This window comes from Acanthamoeba castellanii (assembly GCF_000313135.1).
Source record: "Acanthamoeba castellanii str. Neff unplaced genomic scaffold scf7180000084614, whole genome shotgun sequence".
NCBI lineage: Eukaryota > Discosea > Longamoebia > Acanthamoebidae > Acanthamoeba > Acanthamoeba castellanii.
In genome coordinates this window covers 78,720-96,141 of record NW_004457365.1, presented here as the reverse complement: position 1 = coordinate 96,141, position 17,422 = coordinate 78,720, and the positions used below count along the sequence as shown (strand labels likewise).

General features: G+C 60.4%; 4 protein-coding genes and 1 pseudogene across 4 annotated transcripts; all 5 read right to left on the bottom strand.

The window, feature by feature from the left end:
- Positions 1-10: 10 nt before the first annotated feature.
- ACA1_078080 (Ankyrin repeat containing protein) lies at positions 11-3,453 on the bottom strand (the record flags this gene model as incomplete). Its single annotated transcript, XM_004336541.1, has 12 exons — positions 11-86; positions 108-307; positions 399-558; positions 669-980; positions 1,053-1,214; positions 1,318-1,452; positions 1,614-1,835; positions 1,962-2,004; positions 2,133-2,731; positions 2,860-2,978; positions 3,084-3,196; positions 3,322-3,453. Coding segments are annotated over 12 exons (2,273 nt in total), but the record flags the coding sequence as incomplete, so codon positions are not given.
- A 981-nt stretch (positions 3,454-4,434) lies between these two features.
- Positions 4,435-5,448, bottom strand: ACA1_078070 (uncharacterized protein; the record flags this gene model as incomplete). The annotated part of the gene is made up of 1 exon (XM_004336540.1): positions 4,435-5,448. The coding sequence occupies one exon, from the start codon at positions 5,446-5,448 to the stop codon at positions 4,435-4,437; it is 1,014 nt and encodes a 337-aa protein (XP_004336588.1).
- A 935-nt stretch (positions 5,449-6,383) lies between these two features.
- On the bottom strand, positions 6,384-11,955 carry ACA1_078060 (FYVE zinc finger domain containing protein; the record flags this gene model as incomplete). Its single annotated transcript, XM_004336539.1, has 8 exons — positions 6,384-6,515; positions 6,664-6,776; positions 6,864-9,033; positions 9,154-9,347; positions 9,476-9,865; positions 10,362-11,493; positions 11,573-11,779; positions 11,935-11,955. 8 exons carry the CDS (start codon positions 11,953-11,955, stop codon positions 6,384-6,386), a joined length of 4,359 nt encoding a protein of 1,452 aa, XP_004336587.1.
- Positions 11,956-12,241: 286 nt separating this feature from the next.
- On the bottom strand, positions 12,242-14,334 carry ACA1_078050 (annotated as a pseudogene).
- Positions 14,335-14,688: 354 nt separating this feature from the next.
- ACA1_078040 (uridine kinase) lies at positions 14,689-17,287 on the bottom strand (the record flags this gene model as incomplete). The annotated part of the gene is made up of 10 exons (XM_004336538.1): positions 14,689-14,910; positions 15,019-15,108; positions 15,217-15,450; positions 15,562-15,735; positions 15,874-15,966; positions 16,083-16,180; positions 16,291-16,530; positions 16,642-16,742; positions 16,878-16,992; positions 17,167-17,287. The coding sequence occupies 10 exons, from the start codon at positions 17,285-17,287 to the stop codon at positions 14,689-14,691; spliced, it is 1,488 nt and encodes a 495-aa protein (XP_004336586.1).
- Positions 17,288-17,422: the final 135 nt, after the last annotated feature.

Sequence of the window (17,422 nt, the reverse complement as noted above, 5' to 3'; positions counted from 1 at the left end):
CTCGTCGGTCACCCGCCGCTCGTCGTCCAGCTTCCGCTCGATCCCCTCCTGCTCCTCGTCGTCGTCCGCCGCCGCCGCCGCCGCCGCTGTTGCTCCCGGAAAAGAACGAAGCGAAGCCAGCGCTTTGTCGCTTTCGCTCTTTTCTTTGGCGGCGACGACTTCGTTCTTTTGGTCGTGGTGGTCGTGATGGTGGCCGTGGTGGTGGTGGTGGTGGCTGCGGTCGCCGTCGAGTTCGAGCTTCTCCTGCTCGGCCCGCAGGATCTCGTCGTAGCGCTGCAGCAGGTACTCCGCGCAATCGATGCTCTCACTGCCGCCGCCATTCATCAGCCACGCACGACACACGCACGACACACGACACACACACGACACACGCACACACGCACACGACACACACGCACCTGATGGTGGCGAGTTGGTAGGGGGTGAAGTTGAGGTGGTTCTTGACGTCGATGCGCGCGCCGTGCTCGACGAGCAGGATGCACGACGGGAGCGCGCCGTTGTCGGCCGCCTTGTGCAGCGGCGTGTTCCCGTCCGCGTCCGGACTGTTCACGTCCGCCCCTGCCCCACTTCTCATCAGCCCCACCACACGACACACGACACGACACGACACACAGCCGCACACGCACACGCGCACACGACACGCACACGACACACGACACGACACGCACCATAGTCGAGGAGGAGTTGGATGCACTGGGTGTTGCCCTCGTTGGCGGCCTCGTGGATGGGCGTCCAGCCGCTCGCGTCGCGGATGTTGACGTCCGGCCGCCGCCACGCGCGCCCCAGACCGGCGGCGTCGCTGGGCTGGTGGTCGAGGTCGTGGTCGTGGTCGTGGTGATCGGGCGGGCCTTCGATCAGGAGCTGCAGCGAGTCGGAGTCGCCGCAGCGCGAGGCCAGGTGCATGGGCGTGCAGCCCTCCTTGTCGCCCACCTCGACCCCGGCCCCGTGCCTCAGCAACATCTCCGCGACCTCGATATTTCCTGCCAACACGCGGCGCACGAGCGTTAAGGCGTCGGTTGAGGTGTGAGGGGGGGGGTGAAAGTCGATGGAACCTTCGCTGGTGGCTTCGTGGAGGGGCGTCCAGCCGACGTCGTCCTTGGCGTCGATGAGGGCGCCGCGCTCGAGCAGGATCGTGACGCAGTCCTTGTAGCCCTTGCGCGCCGCCGTGTGCAGCGCCGTCTTGCCCTCGTTGTCCTGCCGGTTCACCTCCGCCTCTGCGCGCCCGTGAGCACACGAACCACCGCACGACACGACACGACACGACACGACCAACGACACGACACGCGCGGAAGAAGGGGGAGGGAGGGGGAGGTGTACGGTGGTCGAGGAGGAGTTCGATGCAGTGGCCGTGGCCGTTGACAGCGGCGAAGAAGAGGGGCGTCATGTCGCTCTCGTCCTTGTAGTTCACGTCGGCCCCCTTCTCCAGCAACAGCGCCGCGCAGTCCCAATGCCCTGCAACACGACACAACACGACACAACACGACACACACACACACACACACACACACACACACACACACACACACACACACACACGGCCAACTACGATTAAGATAAAGAAGAAAGAAAGAAAGAAAGAAAGAAGAAAGAAGAAAGAAGAAAGATGAGCGAACCTTTGAAGACGGCGAGGTGGAGCGGGGAGATGTTCTTCTCGGAGGCGAGGTTGTACTCGGCGCCCTTCTCGACGAGCATGCGCGCGCAGTCGGTGTGGCCGTGGTAGACGGCCTTGCGGAAGGGCGTGTCGCCGCCCATGTTCTGGCTGTTGATCTGCGCCCCGAACCCCAGCAGGATCTCCGCGCACGCCGTGTGCCCGTTCACCACCGCCTTGTGCAACGCTGCACACACGTATCGCCCAAGGTCAGCACCAACACACGACACACGACACACACCATGACACGACACACGACGTGGCACACGCGATACGACACACGCCGGGCAAAGAGAATTGAGAGGCGGCGTACGAGTGTCGCCCCATCGGTCACGAGCGTCCACCTCTGCCCGATTCTGCACGGCGCCGTGTGGGCATCAGTAACGGTGTGTGTGTGTGTGTGTGTGTGTGTGTGTGTGTGTGTGTGTGTGTGTGTGTGTGTGCGTGTGTCGTGCGTGTGCGGTGTGTGCGCGTGTGTGCGTACCCGAGCGTAGGGCTTCTTGGCTTTGACGACCGAGGTGGGCTCTCGCTCCTCGCCGATCTCCTGCCGGCGCCCGTAGTGGGCGGCGTCGAGGTCGCTGACCTCGCGGACTTCGCAGGCCTCTTCGTCGTCGGCCTCGTCGGCCTCGTCGTCGATGGTGTCGTCGTCGCCCTCGAAGTGGAGCAGCAGCAGCACGCTCTCGAACTTGCCGTTGTGCGAGGCCGAGTGGAGCGGCGTGATGCCGTCGCCGTCGCGCACGTTGGGATCTGCCCCGTAGCGCAGCAGCAGCGACACGCACCCGGCGTGCCCGTTGTGCGCCGCGTAGTGCAGCGCCGTGTGCCCTCGCTTCTCCGCCGGAGGCTGCAGGGCGCCGTCGTGGTCGGGGCCTGGTCGAGGCCGCTGCTGCTGCTGCGGGGCTTGGCCCGGAGGCGCGGGGCCGGCCGCCGCCGCTGTGGCGCCGCCGGGGGTCGGCTGCTGCGGCTGCGGCTGCGGCTGCTGCGGGGGGAAGAGGGAGAAGCCGGACAGGTTGCTGTTGACCACCTGCGGGGCCTTGTTCGGGTCGCTGCCCTGCCCGAGCAGATACGTCACCATGTCCACCTTACCTGCGCACCCACGCGGACATCCCATCATCAGCTCCAAGCCCACACGCACCACCGCACACGCACACGATACGGTACAAGGCACGACACGACACGACACGACACGCAGCGGTGGTGGTGGTAGGGAGTACCGGCGCCGGCGGCGAGGCAGAGCGCAATGCCGTCGCTCACGGCCCGCTGGCGCAGTTCCTGCCGATGCACGAAGAGCTCCTCCAGGAAGATGACAGACCCGAAGGTGACCGTCATATACCTTCAAAAGTAAAAATAAAGTTATAAAAATAAATGAAAAACATCGTTCGCTGACGTGTCGTGTTCTGCGTGTCGTGCGGCGGGTGGGCGGGTGTGTGTGTCGTACATGATGAACTCCTTGACCCACTCCACCTTTTCGTTTTGGAGGTACTGACGGAACCGGCCCACGTCGTTCTCCGTCATCACGGGCAGCAGCGCGCGGATGCAACCGATCAGGTCCTACAACACACAACACACAACACACAACACACAACACACAACACACAACACACACACACGATCAGCTTCATGGCACACACGACACACGCACGACCGCAGACGCAAGACACGACACGACGCTGTACCGGGTGGGGCACGTCTTTGGTCATGCAGACCTGGCAGAGCGTGATGAGCTGCTGGACGATGGGCCGGCACAGGGTGCACATGTGCCCGCACGTCGCCAGACAACAGTCGCGCTGCGGGTCCAGGTGGCTCATGGCCGACGACGGCCCGGTGGTGACTGTGGTCGTTGAAGAAGAAGACGACGACAACGATGGCGTTGATGTTGATGATGACGGCTGATGTAGTTGCTGCTGTTGTTGTGTCGTCATTGATGGTGGAGAGGACAGGCCAGAGGAAGAAGAAGATGAAGAAGAAGGAGAGGTGGGCAGCATGAAGTTCATGAGGGGACCAGGTCGTGGCATGGCCACGGGAGGACCAGCACGAGCTCCGTCGGCAGTGGAGAGGAGATGCTGATGGGCGGCAGCTGCTGCGGCCAGCCGCAGATTGAGCGACGTGTTGTGCACGAGCGGGTGTCCCATCATCGTGGCCACGCCCGGTTGCTGATGGTTGGGGGTCGGCGCTACGCGGCGATCGATCAAGATGAAACAAACGAGTAAAATGAGAAAAATTGAGATGAACAATCGAAGGAAGGGGCTACACTGTACCTCGAGCAGGGACTGGAGATGAAGATGCCGAGGAAGAGGTCGAAGAAGAGGAGGAGGAGGAGGAGGACGGGGGCACAGGGTCCGAGAGCGATGACGAGGGGGGCGGGGATGACCGATCTCGATCTGCCGCGAGGCGTGCCTGCTGAGATAGGAACGGGCAAGCCTGCAGGACCTGCGGCGAGTACTGCGCCCCACCCACGGCCCCATTCGATGATGGATGGTGATGGCCCGCGAAGGCTCTCTCCATTCAGAACTTGATTTATCTTCAATTATCGCCAGCCAGTTTTTGTTTTTTATTTTTATTTATTTTATTTGCTTTTTTTGGCGCTTTACTCTGCGCACGTGCGAACATGAGAAGAAAGTGTGAAGAATGATGTACAATGTTTGTTTTTATGTGTTTGTTTGCGAGCTTTGAGGTGAAGCACAAGTAGCCAGATATCGGGCCAGTCGACGCCTCCTCCGATCAGGAAACTATTAAAAATAAATATGGTGTGTGGTGTGCGTTGGTCGTCTCCTCGGCAAGTGTCGGGCTTAGAGGTCGTGTTCGAGGAGGAATCGCTCGAGCTCGCAGAACGAGGAGTTGTAGAACGCGTCGCGCTGTTGGTGCTGGGTCAGCCCGACGGCCTCCACGTCGAGCCAGAAGTCGTCGTCTTCGTACTGCGGCTGGTAGCGCGGCTGCTGCTGGTACGCCGCGGCCGGCGGCGGCGCGTCGAACAGTACGTTGGGGTAGTAGTACGACGGAGTTGAGGTGGTCGGCGTCGGGTAGCCGGGGTAGGGGGTCGACGAGGCCGAGAACGAAGACGAAGGCGAAGGCATGGACGAGAAATAGAGCGAAGGCGAAGAGTAGGGGACGGCGGCGGGCGACGACACGACGGGCGTGGAGGTGGCGGCGGCCGCGGGGTCGTTCAGGTGGGGGGAGGCGATCACTGCAGTGGTGGTCTCCGGAACGGTCGCAACGGTCGCCGTCGCTTTCGTTCTTTGGGCCGCGGCTCTGTTCGCTCTTTCCGCAGACTTGGCCTTCGTTCTTTCGGCCGACGCGGCAGTCCGTCGCGACTTTCGCTTCTTCTTCGAGTCGCCGCCGTCTCCGTTCTTTCGCTTCCGCTTGCCGCCCGATGAGATGGCGCTGGTGGTGTCGGCGAGGCCCATGAGGTACTGCTGCAGGGCCTCCTTCTGGTTCGACGCGCCGCGGAGGAACACCTCGGCCAGGCTCGGCGAGGCCGTCGCGCCCAGGGCCGGTACGGAGAACGAAGACGAACGCGAAAGCGAAAACGAAGACGAACGCGACTGCGAGTCGGACGACGTGGCGCAGGGCAGGAGGTCGGGCGACGCCACCGGGGTCATCGAGTCCGATACGGCCGCGGGGGGCGCAGTGCTGGTCGTCAGCACAGGGGCGCGGGTGAGGTTGTGGTTGGGGTGCTGGTTGTGGTGGTCGAGTCCGGCCAGCTGCTCCTCGAGCAGGCCGTACAGGATGCTGTCCGATGACTGCCGGCAGCGCTGGTCGTCGATGGTGTGGTACGGGTCGTGGTCGTGGTTGAAGCCCATCATTGTTGTGGTAGGAACAGAAGATGGAAGAAGAGAGTAGTAGATGTGGTGCTTGCTGGTCGATAGTTGATGGTCGAGTGAAGAAGAATGGTGGCTCACTCTGCTTGGGCTTTTATGTGTGACCCTCTGCGCGCGGGGATGGGGAGTGAGAGCGTTCGGGCTGGGTCCGCACGTGTGGTGTGCTGTGGGCTGCGTGGAACTAGAGTGCGACTGGTCTCGACGGTCCCGCTACGGCGTTGGTCTCCGTCGGACGGCCATCACGCATCCTTTAGCAAGGCTTACGCCCAACTGACGTCAGCAAGACGAGTGAGTGCCTCTTGGTATTTGTGGCATCTGCCTGCCATCCACACCGTGTATGTTTTACATTCCAAAACACTATCTACCCATATCAGAAGAGATTGGGAAAGAGGGTGGCAAGTTGATGGCAAGTAGACCTCGTAAAGCAGACCAATGGCGGCGCAAAGGTAAAAAGACCTTAAGGGCTTTCACGATGTATTTCGTGGTTACGTTGTACTGATGTCGTGCACCATTGCAACAAGGGTGAACGAGCCACGATCTGCCGTCGGCTGAGCCGTATTGGGTCACGCGGCCCGCGTGCTTGTTGTGACATGCGGCGCAGATATGGTGTCCTCCACGCTTCGTACCTGCCACTTTTCTATTCTACAAATTTGTTTTCCGATTTTGATTGGCCTTCGCGGCCAACTTCCGCTGCGCTATCCGCAGAATAGTCTCGTCTTCGTGTTCTCCAGCCCGTGGCTGGATCTGCGCGGCGTCACTCGCCCTTCTCTCTTATCGCCCGACAGTCGGCTACGCCTCCGGATGTCGCGACCGGCTCCCTTCTCGCCTTCCCTCGCCGCTTTTCTTCTTCGTTCTTCGTCATTCCTACTCTTTCTTCGCTTTCGCTTTCGCTTCTTTTGGTTCGGACATAAAAAAACTGATCACCATGGCCGCCGCCGCTGGTTGGTGTGGAGGACCGCGAAGCAGGGTTCGCACACGCGCACGGGCTCCGTGTAGCCCAGCTCCTCGATGCTGCACGAGAGCGATGTGCATTTCCCACAGAACACCTTGCCCTGTGCGACAATCAACGTTTCACACAACACACTCGTTTGAGTCATCTCATTGCGCCATCGGTCGTGCGACACTCGTGCGACGATCAGCGAACGGCGGCCGCTGCACACGCAACAATGCACGCGTGTGCGGCGTTGGGGGGAGACGTACGCAGTTGCGGCAGTGGTGTCGGCGTTTGATGAGGGTGAACTGCGCGTGGCAGCCGACGCACTCCGGCACCATCACGTCCAGCACCCACTCCGGTCCGGCCCCCACCGTAACCTCTGCACATGCACGTCGTCACCCCCCCCCAGTGAGTGTCGTGCGTCGTGTATCGTGTGCGTGTCGTGTGTTGTGTGTCGTGTGCGCACCGCGGCCTTCCATCTTCTTCTTGGCCAGCTTGGCGGTCAGCTTGCGGATCTTCTTCTCCTTGGCCCGCATGAGGGGACCGTCCGGCGGCGGAGGCGACAGCGGTGACGACAGCCTCTTCGAGCGCTCCCGCCCACCCGAATCCCGCTTGTCGCCGATCACCACCGTTGGCCTCACCTCCTCTTCCCCTTCATCGTCGTCGTCATCAGGCGCGGCGTCGTCCTTCTCGGGCTTGCTGACGTCAGCAGCCTCATTAACAACTGATGACGTGGCGGCCTTCTCGAGCGAGGAGGCCAGCGACGGCAGCGAGGGCAGTGGCGGCGGGGCCGCGCCGGCCGGGAAGATCGAGCGCCGCCTCATCGCCATGACCGTCGTCGCACGCCTCGCCCGGACGGCCGGCGTCTCAGCGGCGCCGCCGTCAGCGTCGGCCGCCGCCGCCAGCTCCTTGCGGGCCGCGAGGAGCGCCTGCCGCTTGCGGGCCAGGTAGTCCAGCTCCTCGAGCAGCTGGCGCACCTCGGCCGCCTGGTCCTCGCGCGACGGCTGGGCCGCGGTGGTGGTGGCGGCGGCGGTGGGATCGGCCGCGACCATGCCGACCATGTGGGCGATGAGCTGGGCCTGCAGACGGATGAGCTCCTCGCCGATGTGCTCCTCCTCTCGGCGCGCCGCCTTCTCCGCCTCGAGCCGCTGCGCACGCTCTCTCAGCTCTTCGACCTCGGCAACGTTTCCCCTGGCAACGTCGGGCTCAGCAGGCGCCGGCTCGGTGGAGGTGGTGGGCGTGGTGGGTGTTGACGCGGCAGTGCTGACGTCAGCATCGGGTGCGGTGGGTGGTGGTGTGCCGATGAGGCCGAGAAGGCGCTGGCGCTCCTCGGTCCACCAGCTCTCGGCGTCGGCCCGTTCGCGCTCGCGCTCCTTCTCCTCCTCGCGGGCACGCACTTCCATCATCAGCTTCTCGATCACCTCGCCGCGCTCGCGCACCTCCAGCTCTAGCTCCTCCACCCGCCGGTTGCGCGCCATGATCTCCTCCATCAGCCGTTCCGACGACGAGGCGTCGACCGTTTCGTTCTTCTTGTAGACGACGACCTCGGTCGTGGCCTCTTCGGCTTCGCTCTTTTCTTCGTTCTTTTCCTGCCCCGTCTGGACCCGGGCCTCTTCGCCTTCGCTCTTTTCTTTGTTGGCGTCGCCGTCTTCGTTCTTTTCTTTGATGTCGTCGCTTTCGTTCTCCGCCGCGCGGACGCTCGTGCGGGACGAGGCGCGCCACAGGGCAATCTCGGCCTCGCGCTCGCGCACGGCCTCGGCCAGCGCCTCGACCCTGGCCGCCAGCTCGGCCGCCCGCTCGCGCTCGAGCTCGACCTCGGCCTGGCTGGTCTTGGATTCGAGCGAGAGCGACCGCATCTCGAGGCGCAGGATCATCTCCTTCTCCGTCGCCATCTCGAGCTCCATTCGGTTGGCCTCGATCACCTCCTCAGCCTTCTCCAGACGCCACTGCAGCTCCTTCATCATCGTCGCCATCGACGTCGTCTCCTGCTCTTCATCGACCACCTCTTCTCGTTCTTCCTCCTTGTCGCTTTCGCTTTCGCTTTCCTTTTCGTTTTCCTTTTCGTTTAGTTCTTCGTTTCGCTCTTCTTCTTTTTCCTTTTCGCTTTCGTTTTCGCCGGCGCCGGTGGGGGCTCGGACGTCGGAGTTGACGTGGGCCGAGCGGAGCCGGCGGCTGGGCCGGCGCTTGCCGGAGATCGTCGGCCGGCTGCGGGTGAGGTGGACCAGGGCCGCCGCCGAGCCCGTGGACGTCGACTCGCCGCCGCCGCTGCCGGCCTGCAGGTCGCGCACCAGGTCGGGCCGGGCGGTGGGGGTGCGGGTGCGGAGGAGCTCCTTCTGGCGGGCCAGGAAGCCGCGCTGCTCGAGCAGCAGGGCCTGCACGCCGGCGATCATCTCGGCCCGATTCTCCGAGATGGAGGCCGTGCGCTGCCTGATGCTCTTCAGCTCTTCGTCACCTTCGTCGTCGTTACCGCCGCCATTGGCGTTGATTGCGTCGTCGTCGTTCTTCTTCGTCGTCGTCGTCTTCCTCGTCTTCTTTCTCTTCTTCTTCTTCTTTTCCTTCGTCGTGGTGGTTTTCTTCGTCTCTTCAGGCGTGATGAAGCCGCACTTCTTCTGCAGTTCCCTAATCGACAGATTCACCTGCAAAAATCGCACAGTCATTATTTTCAGTATTTAAATAAAATTAATAATAAAAATAATAAAAAATACAAGCGTAGAAATAAATAAACGTAGAAATAAAATGCAGCAAAATCGGAGAACCTTAGAGGAGAGCTTAAAGTTGAAGGAGGGGGCCTTGTAGAGGACGCGGAGGTAGTTGGAGGGCACCACCCCGATCGTCGCCGCCGCAGGTGCGCCGCTGGTGGCGGCGCTGCCTCGCCCCTGCTTCTTCCGCTTCCTTCGCACCTCCGCCTTCCACCACCCGCTGGTGTCCTTCTCGTGCACGATCAAGACCTCTGCACGCGCCGCACACACGACACGCAACACGACATGCAACACGACACGACACGCACACGACCAACGACGATTCGCATGAGTCGGGGGGGGAGCAACCAAGAGCGGCGCAGTAGGACGGGCCACGCACCTCCCTTGGTGAAGCTGATCTCGTTTTCGTTGCGGGCCGCAAAGTCGTAGAGCGCCTCGGCCCGCAATAGGTTGTCGTCCGCATCGTCCTCTTCATCACTTTCGTCATCTTCATCATCATCTTCTTCTTCGTCATCGTCATCGTCATCATCTTCATCATCTTCATCGTCATCTTCATCGCCCGGGTCCGGCTTGGACAGGGCGACCTTCCTGCGGCCGTAGGTCACCACGCCTCCCTCCGTGTCACTGGCGGTGCTGACGTCATCCGCCCGCTTGCCGCCCGCCTCGACCTGTAGGGTGCTGACGTCATCCGCCCGCTTGCCGACTGGCTCTGGCTCTGGCTCGACCACCGCGGCCGCGCCCTCGTCGGCTCCTGTGGCGCCCAGCAGCACTGGGGGGAGGGGCCGCCGCGGAAACGAAGAAGAGAAAAAGAGGCGAAGAAAGGAGGAGCGAATGAAGCGAACGTAAACGAACGTAAATAGGAGTACATCAGGTGCCGTGGTACATCATCACTCGAAAAAGAGATGAAGAGCGAAGCGAAAGAGAGATAACACTCTACAAAAACAAAAGTGTAAAATAACAACACGACACGACACGACACGCATGGCATTTCTGTGGTCGGGAAAGTGGGAAAAAAAGAAATGTAGACACACACGACACACGACACACGCGACGCGACACACGACACACAACACACGACACACGACACACGACACGCAAGAGAGAGGAGGAGTATGTAAGCACGTGACACGAAGAACGACGACACAGCCGGAGCGCATATAAGGGACGGGATGAAAAAGAACATTCTCGCCCGAAAAGAGAAGAGAGAAGAAAAGAGAAAGAAGAACGAAGGCGAGGAGAGAGATAGAGGGGAGGGGGCAACGCACACTGGTGGGCCTTGCGAACGAGCGCGTCCATCTTCTCCACGACCCGCTTCACCTCCTCGCGCAGGGCCGCGTTCTCCTGCCGCAGCTGTTCGGCGTCGTCGCCGGCGCCACCGGCGGCTCCGACCTTCTGCTGGGAGAGCCTGCGGATCTCGGCCTCCTGCTCCTGCTTGAGCTTGTCGATCGCGAACCGCACCTTCTCCCGCATCTTGGCCGCTTCCTCCTCGATGCGCTCCTGCAGCTGCGCCTTGAGCCCCTCGATCTGCCGCTGCTGGTCGCGAATCACCGCGTCCTTGTCACCACTGGCGCCGTTTTCGCTCTTTTCGCTTTCGCTCTTTTCTTCGCTTTCGCTCTTGGGGGGCTGGAGCTCGTTCAGCTTCTGGTGGGCAAAGGCCAGCTCGTCGCGCAGTTGGCGCATCTCGTCGTCGCGCTGGCGGTGCTTGTCGGCCAGCTCGCGCAGGTCCTTCACAATCTCGCGCTTGAGCTCCTTGAGCATCTCCTCGCGCTCGTCCAGGTCGCGCTCCAGCTCGGCCACCTTGAACTGAAGCCGCTTGTTCTCCCGCGCGAGCCCCGCATCTTCGCCGCCCGAGCCACCACCGCCTTCACTGCCGACGCCCTCGCTTCCGTCGCCGACGTTGATGTGGGCCACGGCGTCGTCGACGGCCGTGAGCGTCTGCGATGACGACAGCACGCTGCGCCGGTTGGACCCGCTCTGCAGCGACAGCCCGCTCAGCTCGCGCGACACGGCCGACGGCGATGATGACATGGCAGCGCCAGCAGAGCCTGACGTGGGCTCGGTGGTGTGGACGGTCGCCGTGGCGTCGGTCGGGCGGCGGCCGATCTCGAACTGGCGGCCCTGCTGGGGCGTCATGGTGTGGACGGCCCGGCGGGCGGTGGGCGGCTGCGGGCGGCCGCTGCTGGTGCCGGCCACGAAGGCCGACGCCGGCGACGACAGGGCGCCGACGCTGCCGCGGCGCAGGTTGGCCGCGTCCTGGCCGTCGCGGCTCTGGCGGATGAGGCGCTGGCGGTGGGTGTCCAGGGCCGCGACCCACTGCTTCATCTCCTGCTCGGACGCCGCCACCAGCGCGTAGACGCGCTGCGGCGTCACCACCTGAAACTCGCAGTTGCCCGCGCTCTGTGCGTGTGCGCACGACACGACACGACACACGTTAAGAACACGCACACACCGCACACGCACGCACACACGCACGGACCTTGGTGGAGGAGTTGGTGGAGGAGGGCGTGGGGAAGGCGGGGACGACGGCGCTGGCGGCGAGGATGTCGATGAAGCCGAGGGACTTGGCCTGCGGGTCGCCCTTGTTTTCGAAGTAGTGGAGGCGGTTGGCATGGAGCGAGAACCACCGCTTCTTGAAGCCCTTGCGCAGGCCCTTGGCGCCCTGCTTGAGCAGCCAGCCCTCCACCTGCGCCGACGTCGTGCAGCCAATTAACATACATTTCCTCACAAGGTCAAATTAAATTACACAAAAGATTAAATTGCAAAAAAAAATATCCAATTTACAACGATCAACATTGACGGTTCGGAAACAAAAATCAAGATGATTGGAAATTGGCGAACCGTGTCGGCACTTGTCTGCATCTTTGGGTGACCGGACGTAGCTGCTCACGAAGGCGACACAAACGGCCTGTGCCGAGTGAGGTAAAAGTTACCCAATACCCATAAATTTGGCCTTTAATTTTTGTTTCTTTTTTTGCTATTATCTGATTGGATTTGTAATTTGTTTCAACTCACCACTGCTACCTTAAAACACCGCCTTGTTCAATGACGCGGCAGGACATGAGCCAACTCTACTCTCCGGCGGAGCGTGGGCCAAATCTTCTTCAGGGCAGCTAGGGAGAAAGACTCCAAAGCGTACATGTCGTCATCATCTCTCGCGCGCCAGCCTGGTTAGCTCGGTCAGGATCTTCTCGAAGGTGGGGCGCTGCTTCGGGTTTTCAACAGTGCAGCGCTTGGCCAGCTCTATGAGTTCGCGTTCGAATCGCGAACCTTCCGGGTATTTCATGCCGTGGATCTGCTGGAAGAGCCTCCCGTAGCAGTGGACGTCGAGCGACAGGTCGTACTTCTGACTTCGCAGCTCGGGCGCGTGGGAGCCTCCGGAGTAGACAATGGTGAGGTTCTCGGCGTGCTTCACCAAGAACCTGGCCGTCCCGAAGTCCGCAATCTTTGCTCTTTTGTCTTTCGTGATCTAGAGACGCCAGAGTTGTTGTGGAGGCCACCAGAGTTAGTTCTTTGTTCGAGCTTGGAGGTGCTCGTGGACGGCGGGAGTACCAGGATGTTGCCGGGTTTCAGGTCGCGATGGATGATCCTCATGCTATGCAGGTACACCATTGCGCTAGCGATGTCCTGCATCACCCTGATCGGGGAGACCTTGGGAAGAGCTACCCTGAGATCGCCGGCCGGCAGGTACTCCATGACCATCCACAGGTCCGCTGACTCATCAATCCAGTAGCCATAGATCTCCACCAAGTTGTCGTGACGTAGACCCCTGGCGTAAACACACCCGAAGCACACGAGTGAGGGTACGTTCATTGGCACACAAGCACAGCAAGTGGAAGACAGACCAAAGGATGTTGATCTCCTTGATGAGGTACTGTTCCTTGCCCGCCAGGGCCTTCTTCAGCGCCACAGTCTGTCCCTTCCACGAGCCTTGGTGGACCACGGCATGTCCACCCCAGCTCAGCTTCTTGCCCAGCGTTACCCCGCTCAGTTTTCTGGCGCGCACTACGTCCTCCTCCTCCTCCTTCTCCTCCTCATCGCTTTCTTCCTTGCTGTCTTCCTCGCCTTCTTGCTCTTCACTGTCGTCCTCGTCTTCAACTGTGTGGTAGCATGGCATATTGTGTGTAGTGTGAGTGTGATTCTGATGAACCACTTTCCGGTGAGACAATCTCCAAGCGTACCAAAGGGCTCACAGTTGATGGACTCGTTTTCGTCGAGGCTCATGGTGACCACCAGCAAGCCCTTGCGCTCCCAGCAGCGCTTCTTGGCTTCAACGAGCTTCTCGCGCACGTATGGGTGAATCTTCTCCATGGTTAGGACTCTCGTGTCCACGGTGAGCTGGTCAAACCGCTCCACCGCCTCTGTGATGCTGTTTGCCGCCAGCACCACCACCACCGCACAACTGTGTCAGAGTACATTCACACTGGCTGTTGCGAGCGGGTGGTGTGGCAGCTAAACGTACGTCCTGGCTCCCTTCGTCACATTGCACTCGGCGTGGGCGGGAAGTAGGTTGGCACAGACGTCCATCTCGGGATTCGTGGCGAATGGGATCACGTGTTCGATGTGCCACGCACCTGGCAGACCCCTCTTCCGGTTCTCAAACACGAGCTGGCCTCGGCAGAGGTAGCATGTGCCCGCGGTGGAGTGAAAGACCGCCTTCTCTTCCTCGGGCTTCCACCGACGCCGCCTTGCCTTTCTGCCCTGCCCAGGCGCCACCTCTGGGCCGGAACTCGAATCGGCGCCTGGCTCAGCCTCTGGGAAGAGGACTCGCGGTTCTTTTTTGGCAATTTTGGGGGCGGGGGTAGGGGAGCTCCAGTCGCCGGATTTCCATTCGTCGGTGAGCTGCTTCCAGGCCTTCTCCTTCCCACTCCTGTGAAACTGCACCAAGAGCTTGCTGTACTGAGGACCGCCCATGTTGCTGCTGACCCTGGCGAGCGCCTTGTAGAGAGCATTGGGCGAGGCTTCACGCAGACATCGCACACACGCAACACATCACCCCACGCACTCTGAGCACCCGCACGTGGCTGGCAGAAGGGGAAGGGCATGCAATGACATACTGGCCACTTGGGAATCTTGGGTGTGGGCGAAGTAGACAGTCGGGCCGTTGATCCGAAGCGTGCCGGCGTGTGTGGTACCCTTGACTTCGAACTCCCACGTATCACCCTCTTGGAAGCTGTAGCGCTGACGTAGAAAGGTGACCATGGAGTGGTCCGAAGCTGGTACTGGCGAGTTGGCGGACATCCTCAGCTGCTTGTTTGTACGACTGGAAAATGCAAAAGTCATGGGACGAACTAAGGGTACACCGAGCAGCAGGTGCAAGTCGACAGAAAATACACACCCTCTAGTTGCTGGTTGGCTGCTTGCTGCATGACAACTGCCAGCGCTTGGTAACATAGACCTAGTTGCTGGTTGGCTGCTTTTTTCTTTGCTGCATGACAACTGCCCGCAATCGCTTAGTAGGTCACCACGAAACTCCAAGCGAAGTCTGTCGCCACACTCCTCTTCATTAAAAGGAGAAGTCCAGATCACACGTGGCTACCCACACTGGTCTGGGGTCACCCAACGGGTGTGCTTTTGTACTCGCACTTGACACGCTCAAGCGGTGCTGGTGGTGGTGCCGAAGTAGCGATCGCCGAAGTTGCCGATGCCGGGCATGATGTAGAACTTCTCGTTGAGGTCCGTGTCCATCGCGCTCGTCACGATCTGCACCTTGGGGAACGAGTAGGAGAGGGAGTGGAGGCCCTGGGGCGAGGCGATGAGGGTGGCCACCAGGATGTTCTCCTCCGGCACGTTGTGGTCGAGAATCACCCGAATCGCCTGCGCACTGATGATGAGAGAAAGAAAAGGAAAGCAAGAAAGAACGAAAGGAAAGCGAGAAACAAAGAACGAAGAGAGGTTGAGAGGTTGAGAGGGGGGGTCGCTTACCATCTTGAGCGACTCGCCGGTGGCGAGCATGGGGTCCATCACGATGACCTTGCACTCGCTCAGCTTACGCGGCATCTTGTAGTAGAAGAGCTGCACAACAAAGGGAAAATAAATGAATTAATAGATCAAACTGTGTCGTGTCGTTGGTCGTGTCGTTGGTCGTGTCGTTGGTCGTGTCGTGTCAAAAAAGAGGAGTACCTCGGGCCTCTTCTGGCCGTGCGACTGGATGAGGATCTTGCCGATGGGAGCACCGATGAGCACCTCGCGGACCGCCTCCTCCATGGCCTCGCCGGCTCGCATGACCGAGATGAAGGCCACCTTGCTGGTGATGTTTCGGATGTCGTAGCCCTGGTACTCCTGGCCCGGCACGGGCGTGGAGACCACCTTCTCGTCGTAGACGACCGGCAATTGATTGAGCACTTCCTCAATTACCTATGCGTCGTTGTGTGTGTGTCGTGTTGTGTGTGTGTCGTGTCGTGTGTGTGGTCAGCTTTTTATGTCAACGCAAAACAGTCCAATAACGTAACACGGAGAGCACCGCACCAATCGAGAGAGACGGTTGGAGAAGAAGACAAAGTCTCCGAGGGGAGTGGCCTTGTCTCTGATGATGGTGTGCAGCGCGCGCAGGTGCTCGGTCTGCTCCATGATGTGAATGTTGGCCGGGATCGTCGTCCAGTGGGGCAACTTGCGGCTCAGCTTGGGATCGAATCCGCGCTCCTGTTCGACCAAAGAAAGAGAAAGAAAAAAGAGGGAAAAGAGTTGGGCCATCAGGTGTCAAACATGATGCACTGATTTGGGGGGGGGCTGGGACTGGTGCGTCCACAAACGTGGGCAGGGCGTGTGGAGTCTACGAACCCGGAGAGTGAGTTCAATGTGCTTACAGATGATGTTGATGGCGACCTCGTTCTTGATGCCCTTGGGAATGATCAGGTCCGCCCATTGCATGGTCTGAAACGAAACCAAACCAAACCAAACGCAAAACGAAACATGAAATGAAACGGAAACGCAAAGGTTTTGTTAGTATTTTGGAGTGAATCACTGGTTTGGGTATCAATGCGACGTACCGGCTTGACAAAGTCCTCGTGGGCGGGCTTGACGAATCGTTCGTACTGCTGGATGACGCCCATCACATCTCGCCCCCTCTCGGCAATATCTCTACGGACTGCACCCGCCGCATGGTGTGTGCGTGTGCGCGTGTGTGGTGTGTGCGCGTGTGTGCGTGTGTGGTGAGCAATGTGGGGTGGTGTCAACACGGAAGGGAGAAGGGCGTACTTCTCCTGGACAACCTGATGTCGGCGTCCTCGTCGACGAAGATCTTGATGTCCATCAAATCGCGCACGTCCTTCTCGTGGAAGGATAAGATGCCCTCGAACAGGATGACGTCGGCGCCGTAGAGGGTCTTGGTCACGTTGGTCCGCTTGTGGGTCTTAAAGTCGTAGGTGGGCACGTCCACCTTCTTGCCCTCCTTGAGCTGGCGCAGCGTCTCCTTCACCAATTCCCAATCGAAGGCCTCTGCACCACGCCCACAACAACACCGTTAGCGCGTGTCGTGTCGTGTGCGTGTCGTGTGCGTGTCGTGCGTGCGTGTCGTGCGTGCGTGTCGAGTCGTCGTGTGTGACATACCAGGGTGGTCAAAGTTATAGGTCTTGGGGTCCTCCGTGGGCAAAAGGCTGCGGTAGAAGTAGTCCAGGGACAGATGGGCCACCCACTGCACTCGCAGGCGACTGTCGCAATGACACACAACACAAACGACACGCACAACACGACAGCGATGACGCGGAGGTTCAGTTACTCCCCACCGCTACAACACACCACACACTACACACAGCCGAGAGAGGGACTAAGCTGAGATAGCGCACCTGACGATCTCGCGGCACACGGAGCTCTTGCCAGAGGCCGTACCTCCGGCGACGCCAATGACGAGCGACTGCAGGCGCCGACCGTCCTCCGCGTCCGAGTACCACGGCGGGCGACCTGGCATTCAATGCAGCAGCGGAGATTAGGAAGAAGATGCATTTGTGTGAGCTGGGTACAGACCCGCGGAGGGGTCGACTGCAGACGTGGCCCATTGATTTGTGGGCTCACCAGTTTGCAGGATTTTCTCGAAATCGAGATGCAAAGGAGGGATGGAAGGGGCGGGAAGCTTACCCATGGTGAAAGTGTACTTCTTGAGGTGCGCCTTTCCAGGCGCCGTGCCATGCTGGATAGCTCTCTGACGCGAGCGATCGGGCGACAACGTCGTCTGCGGAGACACAATCGTGGCTTCCATTTTTCTACTCTCTACAACCGAGATTGAGTTGAGAAAATGGGCTTGGCAAGGCGAGTTGCTCTTCCTTCCGAGCTAGTGTTGGAAATCAGCAAATCAGGAGCTAAGGCGGTACCTGAAGCTGCCTCGGAGCACCAG